Source organism: Salvelinus alpinus, chromosome 12 (genome assembly GCF_045679555.1).
Source record: "Salvelinus alpinus chromosome 12, SLU_Salpinus.1, whole genome shotgun sequence".
Lineage (NCBI taxonomy): Eukaryota > Metazoa > Chordata > Actinopteri > Salmoniformes > Salmonidae > Salvelinus > Salvelinus alpinus.
The window spans coordinates 40729072-40742879 of record NC_092097.1 but is presented as its reverse complement, the minus strand read 5'-3'; the positions used below and the strand labels follow the sequence as shown (position 1 = coordinate 40742879).

The window sequence follows — 13808 nt, the reverse complement described above, 5'->3', positions numbered from 1 at the left end:
TTCGTTAATCACAGTGCCTGATTTCAAAAATGCTTTACAGCGAAAGCTCCACACGATTGTTAGGTCACCACCAAGTCACAGATAAACCCAGCCATTTTTCCCGCCAAAGAGAGGAGTCACAAAAAGCACAAATAGAGATAAAATGAATCACTAACCTTTGATCTTCATCAGATGACACTCATAGGACTTCATGTTACACAATACATGTATGTTTTGTTCGGTAAAGTTCATATTTATATCCAAAAATCTTATTTTACATTGGTGTGTTAGATTTAGTAGTTCCCAAACATGCAGTGATATTGTAGAGAGCCACATGAATTCACAGAAATACTCATTATAAATGTTGATAAATTCAAGTGTTATGCATGGAACTTTAGATACACTTCTCCTTAATGCAACCGCTGTGTCAGATTTCAAAACTTTACGGAAAAAGCATAATCTGAGAACGGCGCTCAGAGCCCAAACCAGCCAGAGAAATATACGCCATGTTGGGTAGTCAACATTATTCATATATAAATATTCACTTACCTTTGATCTTCATCAGAATGCACTCCCAGGAATTGCAGTTCCACAATAAATGCTTGTTTTGTTCGATAATGTCCATTTATGTCCAAAAACGCGATCTGGTCGATTCGGACGAAATGTTCAAAAAGTTATATTACAGGTCGAAGACACTTGTCAAACTAAGTATAGAATCAATCTTTAGGATGTTTTTATCATAAAAGTGCAATACCGTTGCAACCGGAGAATTCCATTGTCTGTAGAATTGCCCTGGAACGAGAGCAACCTCAAGTGAAAGCGCGTGACTGAGAACGAGGCTGTAGGCAGAACCCTTAGTAAAACATCTCCCATCCGGCCCCCCTTCACATGAGCAGTCTGAAACCACATTCTAAAGACGGTTGACATCTAGTGGAAGCCTTAGGAAGTGAAAAATAACCCATATCCCACTGTGTATTCGATAGGGGTAAGTTCAAAAACCTTTAAACCTCAGATTTCCCTGTTTGGATTTTTTTTCTCTGGTTTTTGCCTGCCATATGAGTTCTGTTATACTCAGACATCATTCAAACAGTTTTAGAAACTTCAGTGTATTTTCTATCCAATAGTAATAATAATATGCATATATTAGCATCTGGGACTGAGTAGGAGGCAGTTCACTCTGGGCATGCTATTCATCCAAAAGTGATAATGCTGCCCCCTATCCCAAACAAGTTAACAAGAATTTTGTGGAGTGGTTGAAAAACAAGTTTTAATGACTCCAACCTAAGTGTATGTAAACTTCCGACTTCAACTGTATGTATTAGAGGTCGACCGATTTATAATTTTTCAACGCCGATACCAATTATTCGAGGACCAAAAAAGCTGATACCGATTAAGCGGACGTTTTTTTATTTATTTTAATTTATTTTTAATAATGACAATTACAACAATACTGAATGAACAATGAACACTTTTATTTTAACTTAATATAATACATCAATAAAATCAATTTAGCCTCAAATAAATAATGAAACATGTTCAATTTGGTTTAAATAATGCAAAAACAAAGTGTTGGAGAAGAAAGGAAAAGTGCAATATGTGCCATGTAAAAAAGTTAACGTTTAAGTTCCTTGCTCAGAACATGAGAACATATGAAAGCTGGTGGTTCCTTTTAACATGAGTCTTCAATATTCCCAGGTAAGAAGTTTTAGGTTGTAGTTATAGGACTATTTCTCTATACGATTTGTATTTCATATACCTTTGACTATTGGATGTTCTTATAGGCACTTTATTATTGCCAGTGTAACAGTATAGCTTCCATCCCTCTCCTCGCTCCTACCTGGGCTCGAACCAGGAACACAACGACAACAGCCACCCTCGAAGCATCGTTACCCATGCAGAGCAAGGGGAATAAATACTCCAAGTCTCAGAGCGAGTGACGTTTGAAACGCTATTAGCGGGCACCCTGCTAACTAGCTAGCCATTTCACATCGGTTACACCAGCCTAATCTCCGGAGTTGATAGGCTTGAAGCACAGCGAAGAGCTTCTGGCAAAACGCAGGAAAGTGCTGTTTGAATGAATGCTTACGAGCCTTCTGCTGCCTACCACCGCTCAGTCAGACTGCTATATCAAATCATAGACTTAGTTATAACATAGCACACAGAAATACGAGCCTTAGGTCATTAATATGGTCGAATCCAGAAACTATCATCTCGAAAACAAGATGTTTATTCTTTCAGTGAAATACGGAACCGTTCCGTATTTTATCTAACGGGTGGCATCCATAAGTCTAAATATTCCTGTTACATTGCACAACCTTCAATGTTATGTCATAATTACGTAAAAATCTGGCAAATTAGGTGGCCCAAACTGTTGCATATACACTGACTCTGCGTGCAATGAACGCAAGAGAAGTGACAGAATTTCACCTGTTTAATATTGCCTGCTAACCTGGATTTCTTTTAGCTAAATATGCAGGTTTAAAAATATATACTTCTGTGTATTGATTTGAAGAAAGGCATTGATGTTTATGGTCAGGTACACATTGGAGCAATGATACGCACCGCATCGATTATATGCAACGCAGGACACGCTAGATAAACTAGTAATATCATCAACCATGTGCAGTTAACTAGTGATTATGATTGATTGTTTATAAGATAAGTTTAATGCTAGCTAGCAACTTACCTTGGCTTCTACTGCATTTGCGTAACAGGCAGGCTCCTCGTGGAGTGCAATGTAATCAGGTGGTTAGCGTGTTGGACTAGTTAACTGTAAGGTTGCAAGATTGAATCCCCCGAGCTGACAAGGTAAAAATGTCATTCTGCCCCTGAACGAGGCAGTTAACCCACCGTTCCTAGGCCGTCATTGAAAATAAGAATGTGTTCTTAGCTGACTTGCCTAGTTAAATAAAGTTGTAAAAAAAAAAAGAAAGTTTTGAAAACTTAATCGGCCTCTAGTCGAACTCTAGTATGTACAGTGGGGAGAACAAGTATTTGATACACTGCCGATTTTGCAGGTTTTCCTACTTCCAAAACATGTAGAGGTCTAATTTTTTATCATAGGTACACTTCAACTGTGAGACGGAATCTCAAACAAAAATTCAGAAAATCACATTGTGTGGTTTTTAAGTAATTAATTTGCATTTTATTGCATGACATAAGTATTTGATGCATCAGAAAAGCAGAACTTAATATTTGGTACAGAAACCTTTGTTTGCAATTACGTTTCCTGTAGTTCTTGACCAGGTTTGCACACACTGCAGCAGGGATTTTGGCCCACTCCTCCATACAGACCTTCTCCAGATCCTTCAGGTTTCGGGGCTGTCGCTGGGCAATACGGACTTTCAGCTCCCTCCAAAGATTTTCTATTGGGTTCAGGTCTGGAGACTGGCTAGGCCACTCCAGGACCTTGAGATGCTTCTTACGGAGCCACTCCTTAGTTGCCCTGGCTGTGTGTTTCGGGTCGTTGTCATGCTGGAAGACCCAGCCACGACCCATCTTCAATGCTCTTACTGAGGGAAGGAGGTTGTTGGCCAAGATCTCGCGATACATGGCCCCATCCATCCTCCCCTCAATACGGTGCAGTCGTCCTGTTACCATTTGCAGAAAAGCATCCCCAAAGAATGATGTTTCCACCTCCATGCTTCACGGTTGGGATGGTGTTCTTGGGGTTGTACTCATCCTTCTTCCTCCAAACACTGCGGGTGGAGTTTAGACCAAAAAGCTCTATTTTTGTCTCATCAGACCACATGGCCTTCTCTTATTCCTCCTCTGGATCATCCAGATGGTCATTGGCAAACTTGGCCTGGACATGGGCCTGGACATGGGCCTGGACATTCGCTGGCTTGAGCAGGGGGACCTTGCGTGCGCTGCAGGATTTTAATCCATGACGGCGTAGTGTGTTACTAATGGTTTTCTTTGAGACTGTGGTCCCAGCACTCTTCAGGTCATTGACCAGGTCCTGCCGTGTAGTTCTGGGCTGATCCCTCACCTTCCTCATGATCATTGATGCCCCAGACCGAGGGTGATTGACCGTCATCTTGAACTTCTTCCATTTTCTAATAATTGCGCCAACAGTTGTTGCCTTCTCACCAAGCTGCTTGCCTATTGTCCTGTAGCCCATCCCAGCCTTACAATTTTATCCCTGATAAAACGGCTCTCTGGTCTTGGCCATTGTGGAGAGGTTGGAGTCTGTTTGATTGAGTGTGTGGACAGGTGTCTTTTATACAGGTAACGAGTTCAAACGGGTGCAGTTAATACAGGTAATGAGTGGAGAACAGGAGGGCTTCTTAAAGAAAAACTAACAGGTCTGAGAGCCGGAAATCTTACTGGTTGGTAGGTGATCAAATACTTATGTCATGCAATACAATGCAAATTAATTACTTAAAAATCATACAACGGGATTTTTCTGGATTTTTGTTTTAGATTCCGTCTCTCACAGTTGAAATGTACATATGATAAAAATTACAGACCTCTACATGCTTTGTAAGTAGGAAACACTGCAGATTTTGCAGGTTATCAAATACTTGTTCTCCCCACTGTATATAGGTTCAGAAGTTTTGTGAAACAGCGCAGTTAGATATATAGCAAATAGAAACTGGATGGTCTTCAGAGATAGATGGGAGGGGTGACTATTGTAAAATATATTGTCTGTAAAATGTATGTTGACGCCTGTTGTCCATTTAATTTAGTCCAATTAGGGGGGGAATGAAAGTGTGTGTTCTGTACACTCACTACAATTCAAAAGTTTGAGGTCACTTAGAAATGTCCTTGTTTTTGAAAGAAAAGCAAGAAGAAAAAAAGACCACAAATTGATCAGAAATACAGTGTAAACCATTGTTAATGTTTAAGTAACTATTGTAGCTGGAAACTGACTTTTTAATATTTTTTAATATAGGAGTACAGAGGCCCATTATCAGCAACCATCACTCCTGTGTTCCAATGGCACATTGTTAGCTAATCCAAGTTTATCATTTTAAAAGACTAATTGATCATTAGAAAACCCTTTTGCAATTATGTTAACACAGCTAAAAACTGTTGTTCTGATTAAAGAAGCTATAAAACTGGCCTTTAGACTAGTTGAGTATCTGGAGCATCAGCATTTGTGGGTTCGATTACAGGCTCAAAATGGCCAGAAACAAAACTTTCTTCTGAAACTCGTCAGTCTATTCTTGTTCTGAGAAATTGCCAAGAAACTGAAGATCTCGTACAATGCTGTGGACTACTCCCTTCACAGAACAGCGCGAACTGTCTCTAACCATAATATAAAGAGTGGGAAGCCCTGGTGCACAACTGAGCAAGAGGACAAGTACATTAGTGTCTAGTTTGCGAAACCGACACGTCACAAGTCCTCAACTGGCAGCTTCATTAAAAATTCCCCGCAAAACACCAGTCTCAACGTCAACAGTGAAGAGGCGACTCCGGGATGCTGGCCTTCTAGGCAGAGTGCCTCTGTCCAGTGTCTGTTCTTTTGCCCATCTTTTAGTCTTTTATTGGCCAGTCTGAGATATGGCTTTTTATTTGCAACTGCCTAGAAGGCCAGCATCCCGGAGTCGCCTCTTCACTGTTGACGTTGAGACTGGTGTTTTCACCTCAACCCAATTGAAATGAGTTGGACCGCAAAGTGAAGGAAAAGCAGCCAACAAGTGCTCAGCATATGTGGGAACTCCTTCAAGACTGTTGGAAAAGCATTCCAGGTTAAGCTGTTTGAGAGAATGCCAAGAGTGTGCAAAGCTGTCAATGCGAAGGGTGGCTTATTTGAAAAATATTAATTTATTAAATATAATTTGTTTTTTTTAACACTTTGGTTACTACATGATTCCATGTGTTTTTTCATAGTTTTGATGTCTTCGCTATTTATTCTACAAAGTGTGAAAATTGTATAAATAAAAACCCTTGATTGAGTAGGCGTCATCTTTTGACTGGTACTGTATAATCATGTACAAAGAAAATATGGAGGATTGGAAATGATGCAGACAATTTACATTGACGGAAGCCACAATCTGTCTGCAATTTTAAAGCTGCTCTACCCCCAAAATTTCCTTCACTTTGTAGTTTAGTCCGCTACTGAAATACCAGTATTTGACCCCTTTACACCCAGCAACTGTTGTGGCATTGTTTTTTATGACCCTCTGTTTATTGCATTGGATATTTGTTATTGTTCAGAAGGCCTCGTGGTCTGTTTTGCACTTCTCAACTGCTATGTAAATTCTGATTGATTGTGATCATGTGGGAACGTGCTTGAGCCGACGTGGGCACTGGACTAGGCTACTTTTAGAACAAAGGGCATTATTGATGCTTGATGTCCCATCACATGTTTTCATTGGAGGGATCTGTTCAGTAACTCCTATTTGTTGGAACACTGCTACCAGCAACTAACACAGGAACAAATTTGTATTCAAATATACAAAAATATAAGTGCAACGTGAAGTGTTGGTTTCATGATCTGAAATCAAGAAAATTCCCTGGCATGTTTCATTCGCACAAAGCTTATTTCTCTGAAATGTTGTTCATATTTGTTTACCTCTGGTGAGCCTTTCTCTTTGCTAAGATAATCCATCCACCTGACAGGTGTGACATATCAAGAAGATGATTAAACAGCAAGGTCATTACACAGGTGCAATTTGTGCTGGGGACAATAAAAGGCCACTCTAAAATGTGGGGTTTTGTCACACACAACAATGCCACAGATGTCTCAAGTTGAGGGAGTGTTCAGTTGGCATGCTGATTGCAGGAATGTCCACCAGAGCTGTTGCCAGATAATTTAAAGTTAATTTCTCTACCATAAGCCGCCTCCAACATCGTTTTAGAAAATCTGGCAGTAGGTCCACCCGGCCTCCCACCCGCAGACCACGTGTATGGCGTCATGTGGGTGAGCGGTTTGCTGATGTCAATGTTGTGAACAAAGTGCCCCGTGATTATGGCATGGGCAGGCAAACTACGGACAACAAACACAATTGCATTTTATCGATGGCAATTTGAATGCATAGAGATGCCGTGACGAGATCCTGAGGCCCATTTTGTTTTAAGATGTCTGTGATCAGCAGATGCTGATCTTTTTTCCCAGTCATGTAAAATCCATAGATTGGGGCTTAATGAATTCATTTCACGACTTATTTCCTTATGAAGTCTAACAAAGTAAATTCGTTGAAATTGTGCATTTTTCTGTTTTTGTTCAGTATACATCTAAGGGGCTGCAACATCATCCTAGTCCTACATTTAAAATGGGGTACCTTTCTATGCAGTCTATTTAAATGGAATCAGCCCACCAGACAGGTTTTTCTGTAGTTCCGGATGGTGTGGTATTCCCAAGTTTTATTTTTATTACACCTAGGAGAATAAACCTTACTCAAGCATTGCTATCAGACTATACAAAATCACTGATTCTCAAATGACCTTACATCCCAATTAACTCCTCATTACAGATCAAGATTAGACCTGCGCCTCTCCTTTCTCAAACAGAACCCATTAAACGTGCTGCTAGTTTGTCAGACTCAGCTGTTAGGAGCCAGTCCGTCTTAATGAGTTGGCTCTCTCAGCACTCACTGAGGGAAGGAGTTTCCTGTGTGGAAAGAGGCTGGAGGGGAAGTTAATGTGGTGAAGAGTAATCATGAGAGAGAAAGAGTCAAGGTTCTAGCACAGGGAAAGTCTTCATCTGGGAGAGAGAAGTGTAAGCCTATGACTTTGCGTAAGTGTATGTTTGCCGTACTTCCCCTCTCTGGGTCTGCCCTCACCCCACTGTCCTGCTCTGAGTAGAGGAAGTGACTATCAGGGTGGATGAGGTGAGGTCCCCAGTGTTCTGCCCAGTCAAGGTTTCAAGATTTTTGGTACGAGCCATGTCTGAGGCCTCTTGGGGCCTCTTCCTGTCTGACCTGACCGCAGTGGGGCGTTCTGCTGGAGTTGAGGCTTTTCTTGCCGGGTGACCACTCCCCACCCTTATGACTTTTACACAGGACTGTTAAGTGTGCTGCAGCAGGAATACTTGACCACTTAAAACCAGCTCTGTGTCCTACCAGTGGAACACCTCTTATTATAATAATATATGCCATTTAGCAGATGCTTTTATCCAAAGGGGCTTAGTCATGCATACATTGTACGTATGGGTGATCCCGGGAGTCAAAACCCACTATCCTGGCGTGGCACGTGCCATGCTCTACTTAGAGGACCACTTTCTGTTGTGATTTACACAACCACAACTCAGAACAGCCCTCTGATCAGCTATAATAAAGATTAGCTAAATATAGCTGTATACAGTCTTATGTAGGCTACATGTATTATGTTTTGATTTAAAATCTTAAAGAACAAATTAACTTTTGATAATCAGAGGAGTGCACAATAACTCTGGTTCCTTGGGAGAGAAACCGTTTATGAATTCTAAAGTACCTTTCCTTCCTTGTCTCCTTTATTGACCTGAAAACAAAGCCTAGACACTAGTGAAAAGTCAGCCCACCAGGAATGAGCTTTTCTTAGCTGCCCATAAATGAGAATGATGTGAAGGCAAATAGATGAGAGGAAGTAACTTAAGACCATTGAGATGCACGCTAACTCACCTCTCTTTTTGTGCAGGTGTTCACCATCTTTGCCTTCGCCACCACGGGTGGTTACTCTGGAACGACCCACATCAGTGTGAAATGTGGGGATGCGGTGCTAAATGACATAGACGTTGGGTTCGGATACCCTTTCAGGTAAAACACCTCTCGCATAGAGCTGCATATTAATGACATGTATGCTGTCATATTGTTTCTTCTGTTTTTTAATTGCCAGTAACCCCTGCCTATGGTCTGTACAGTAAATAAGCTTATCCCTGGCACTCCCTGAAAAGCAATGCAAAACTTTTCAAGGGTTTGATGTGTAAACGGGAATTCCAAAGAGCAGTTTCCTTTTACTCTAAAGCTGGTTGTAAAATGTATGCAGTCACACATGGACAAACCAAAAGATTCTTCCCGCCAAGATACATTTTATTTGTCTTTGATGGTTGCCCCTTAAATGTTTTTGCATTTATAGTTGAAATGGATTTGTGCAATATGATTACATTCTAATTTAATAGTTTTTCTCTCCCACCACCCCACTTCTAGGTTGCCTAGCTATGGCCCTTTAAAGGTGCCCTCGTGTAACGGGAGCGCCACGAATGAGATTTACCTCCAGGGAGACTACTCTTCCTCGGCTGAGTTCTACGTCTGTGTCGGTGTCTTTGGCTTCCTGTACTGCACCGCCACCCTGGTCCTATACCTGGGATACCAGCATGTGTACCGCGAGGGCCGCGGACCCACCTTTGTGAGTCTAAGATACTAGGGCTGATCCCATTTTTAGTCATCTGTTGGGTAGATAGGCTGTTGGTCGACCAAGATTGTATTTTTTTGTCTTAATTCATTTTTTGTCAAGCAGTGGCAAACATATAAAAAAATGTTATGGCACACGAGACACCTGTCTGAGTGGACTAATCCATTGCGAAGGCTTCGGGGATGGCACACAAGTAGAACGTTTACCATTTCTAGTCTACAGGTTCTGTTAATGGATTCAATATATTATTATTATTACAGTCTTGTCATTGTAGGAGTGGACATGTTGTTTGTAGAACACACAACCTAGGTTACACTTGTGAGGGAAAAGTTTAGGTTTATTTCATTCTGTTTACGAGTTAATTTATTAATTGACAGGAGCTCTCCAAACAAAAGACAATCTTGAGTAAGGACACGCACCTGATTATGAATAGAACTAGGCCTAGGCTACCTGGCCTGGGCGCAAATGTAGGCTTATAAATATGCACATTTGGGGATCTGATACTATTTCTGATTGGCTTAACTTGCCATCACTGTGGAGCTTCTCAAAGTAATTTTTTTCTTCGCCTCAAAAAGAAAGTAAACTGTCTGTTTTGACATCCATTGTGAATAGTTCCTCAACGTAGCCTATTTGAAAAATCTTTCCAGCTCTCCCACTTTCGATAACCACTCAGCATGAAATGGGGGAAATGTCATGCTCTGATCCGGTGGAAATGTCATAAAGGCCTACCTGATTACTTCTTATCCCTTGTGCAAATAGCCTACGGCTGTGTCTGTCTGTGGTGCTCACTGGCAGGGCCCAGAATATTTTAAACAATGTTGCAAGTTTGTTAGCAGGAGCTTCAGGCTAGACCCAAGTTAATAGTTAATACAATGTTTCAAGTTCCTTGCAGACAGGCCATGCATAGCTCCCGAGTGGCGCAGCAGTCTAAGGCACTGCATCTCAGTGCTAGAGGCTTCACTATAATTTTGATTAACCACATGACATTGATTTTGAGAGATGACACTGTTCCACAAAAATGTGCATATGAAAATCATAACTGACACACAGATCAGTAGAAATGGTACGATAACTTGCCACTCTAAATGGTAAAGGTTGCTGACCGCTGTTGTAGTCTATTACCGGCAACTTCAGGTGCATAATGGCAGAATCTGCAAAGGCCAGCAGCAGCAGGATAAATTTTCTTCTGGTTAGTTTTTAAAAATGTAACTAGGCAAGTCGGTTAAGAACAAATTCTTATTTTACAATGACTGCTTAACCCGGACAGCGCTGGGCCAATTGTGCGCCACCCTATGGGACTCCCGATCACAGCCGTTTGTGAGACAGCCTGGGATCGAACCAGGGTCTGTAGTGACGCCTCTAGCACTGAGACTCAGTACCTTAGACCGCTGCGCCACTCGGGATCTCTGGCTCCTTCTTTAGTAAATTGTCTAAATGTTTAATTGCAGCGCTTGACGCATCAGGCAAAGTAGCCTACATATAGTTGATTTTATTCGAACAGGGTGGGGTTTGTTAGTTACCGTATAGTGTACCATTACTGGAGGACTATTTGTATAACCTGGTCTACCAGCCTGTGTACTGCCAGATCAGTATCAACCAGTCATTGTGAGACTGTTTTTTGAGAAGCAACCCATCAACTGGCAGACTAATAATGGTGTGTGTACTAGAGGTCGACCAATTAATCGGGGCCGATTTCAAGTTTTCATAACAATCGGAAATCGGTATTTTTGGGCGCCGATTTAAAAAAATAAAAAATAAATAAATAAAAAACAAAAAAAAAATTTAATAATAATAAATAAAATAAAAATGTACATGTACCTTTTTTTTCCTCTTTTTTTTACACCTTTATTTAATCTTTATATAACTAGGCAAGTCAGTTAAGAACACATTCTTATTTTCAATGACGGCCTAGGAACGTTCTACCTCGTTCAGGGGCAGAAAGACTTTTTAACCTTGTCAGCTCGGGGGATCCAATCTTGCAACCTTACAGTTTACTAGTCCAATGCTCTAACACCTGATTACATTGCACTCCACGAGGAGCCTGCCTGTTAGCGAATGCAGTAAGCTAAGGTAAGTTGCTAGCTAGCATTAAACTTATCTTATAAAAAACAATCAATCAATGACTGTCATTGCTCCAATGTGTACTTAACCATAAACATAAATGCCTTTCTTAAAATCAATACACAAGTATATATATTTAAACATGCATATTTAGCTAAAAGAAATCCAGGTTAGCAGGCAATATTAACCAGGTGAAATTGTGTCATTTCTCTTGCGTTCATTGCACGCAGAGTCAGGGTATATGCAAGTTTGGGCCGCCTGGCTCTTTGCGAACTAATTATGACATAACATTGAAGGTTGTGCAATGTAACAGGAATATTTAGACTCATGGATGCCACCCATTAGATAAAATACGGAACGGAATAAACGTTTTGTTTTCGAGGTGATAGTTTCCGGATTAGTCAAAGGTATATGGTTTAGAGAGAAATAGTCGACGTGTTATAATTCCTGTAATAACTTGCGGCTGAACTTGAAAGGGGTTCCTTCGTTATTTTACCGTTCATGTCTTCCATAGAGATTGTCTTGATCTACTTCAAATAAGGTCTGTGTTTCGTGCAGGCTTAAACCGCCTCGACGTTTTGATACCCGTGTAAATCTCACTAGGATAAGGTAACGTTTGTCAACATATTTTCATAAATCCACTCTACAATTTTTTTTATCTTCTCTTATATTTAGCCAATATTGATCAGAGTTACCTTGTCCTATGGATATCTACTCAGTTATAAAATTGGCAAGGTGGTGTAAGCCTACACGAAACACAGACCTTAGTTTAAGTGAATCTAAAAATATCCTATGGAATAAATTAAGGAACCGCTTTTCAGATTTTGCTAGAAGGTGTCATGGGAATTATGACTCGCACTTTGGTCGTCAATTCTTACCATGCCCATTATTAAAATAGGATTTCCTGCATATAGAAATGACAGTTTTTGTTTTCAACATTCATCACAGGTAACTTAAACTCTATTTTTATTCAAACAGTTGAGAGTATTTGTCTCCTAAGCAGACTCTTCAGTATCATTGTCACTTCAGAGCTGTGTGTATTTATGTATTATATTAAGTTAAAATGAGTGTTCATTGTTCATTCAGTATTGTTGCAATTGTCATTATTACAAAAATGTGTGTATGATATATATATATATATAACATTTTTATTTATTTATATAAATCGGCCGATTAATCGGTATCAGCTTTTTTTGTCCTCCGATAATTGGTATCGGTATCGGCGTTGAAAAATCATAATCGGTCGACCTCTAGTGTGTACTGTACAGAGTAAGCATGTGCAGCTGATATAGTGATTGTAATGTTAGCCACACTGCGCAGTTTGCAGAAAAGAAAAGCATATCTAAAACAACATTTACATTTTCTGAATTAGACACCATCTCTCAGCCAGATGCTGAAAAATTGGTTAATGTATTTGCTTAATCTAGGCTAGTTCTCTAAAGTTGTGGAACACCTTGCTCTGTCAGGTAAGATGGGCAGATAACCCACCTTTTTAGTTGGGCTTTTAATAAGTGAGTTTTTTAAATATATTTTTTATATTTTTTAAATACATTTTACCCCCTTTTCTCCCCAATTTTCGTGGTATCCAATCGCTAGTAATTACTATCTTGTCTCATCGCTACAACTCCCGTACGGGCTCGGGAGAGACGAAGGTCGAAAGCCATGCATCCTCCGAAGCACAACCCAACCAAGCCGCACTGCTTCTTAACACAGCGCGCCTCCAACCCGGAAGCCAGCCGCACCAATGTGTTGGGGGAAAAACACTGTGCACCTGGCCCCCTCGGTTAGCGCGCACTGCGCCCGGCCCGCCACAGGAGTCTCTGGAGCGCGATAAGACAAGGATATCCCTACCGGCCAAACCCTCCCTAACCCAGACGACGCTAGGCCAATTGTGCGTCGCCCCACGGACCTCCCGGTCGCAGCTGGCTGCGACAGAGCCTGGGCGCGAACCCAGAGACTCTGGTGGCACAGCTAGCGCTGCGATGCAGTGCCCTAGACCACTGCGCCACCCGGGAGTCCCCTAATAAGTGAGTTTTATACATCCTCAGTTTGTGTTTTAATGTGAAGTATTTTGTGATTTTAAATCAATGTTGATTTAACAATGTAATCATTTGTCTCTGGCTGATGGTTTAGGTTCATGTTTTAAGCCTGGTATGGCTCTAACAGCTGAGACGACAGGTTAAGTTGTGAGCCTAATAGTTTTCAAAAGCGATTCATGATTTAAAAGCTGCGTTCTTCCATCCTCTTCAACATGGTCCTATAGTGACAACCCTCCCCTGTGTTTTTCTCAGGACCTGTTGGTGACTGCTGCTTTTGCCTTCCTGTGGCTGGTGTCCTCCTCTGCCTGGGGGAAGGGCCTGACTGACGTGAAGTTGGCCACCAACCCAAACCACCTGGTTGAGAACTGTCAGCCCCTGTGCACACCTGGAAACTTCCCCTCCATGGGGAAACTCAATGCCTCTGTGGTGAGCAATTTGATTTAGTAATTT

The 13808-nt window shown here is 41.1% G+C and overlaps 1 protein-coding gene across 1 annotated transcript in view; it reads left to right on the top strand.

Annotated features, from left to right (window-relative positions):
- Nucleotides 1–13808, top strand: part of LOC139536103 (synaptophysin-like protein 1) — a 56384-nt gene that overhangs the window by 39380 nt on the left and 3196 nt on the right. Inside the window, exons 3-5 of the mRNA XM_071336262.1 lie at nucleotides 8545–8663; nucleotides 9054–9252; nucleotides 13611–13784. Of these exons, the coding sequence (XP_071192363.1) occupies nucleotides 8545–8663; nucleotides 9054–9252; nucleotides 13611–13784 (492 nt within the window). The remainder of the gene's footprint in view (nucleotides 1–8544; nucleotides 8664–9053; nucleotides 9253–13610; nucleotides 13785–13808) is intronic.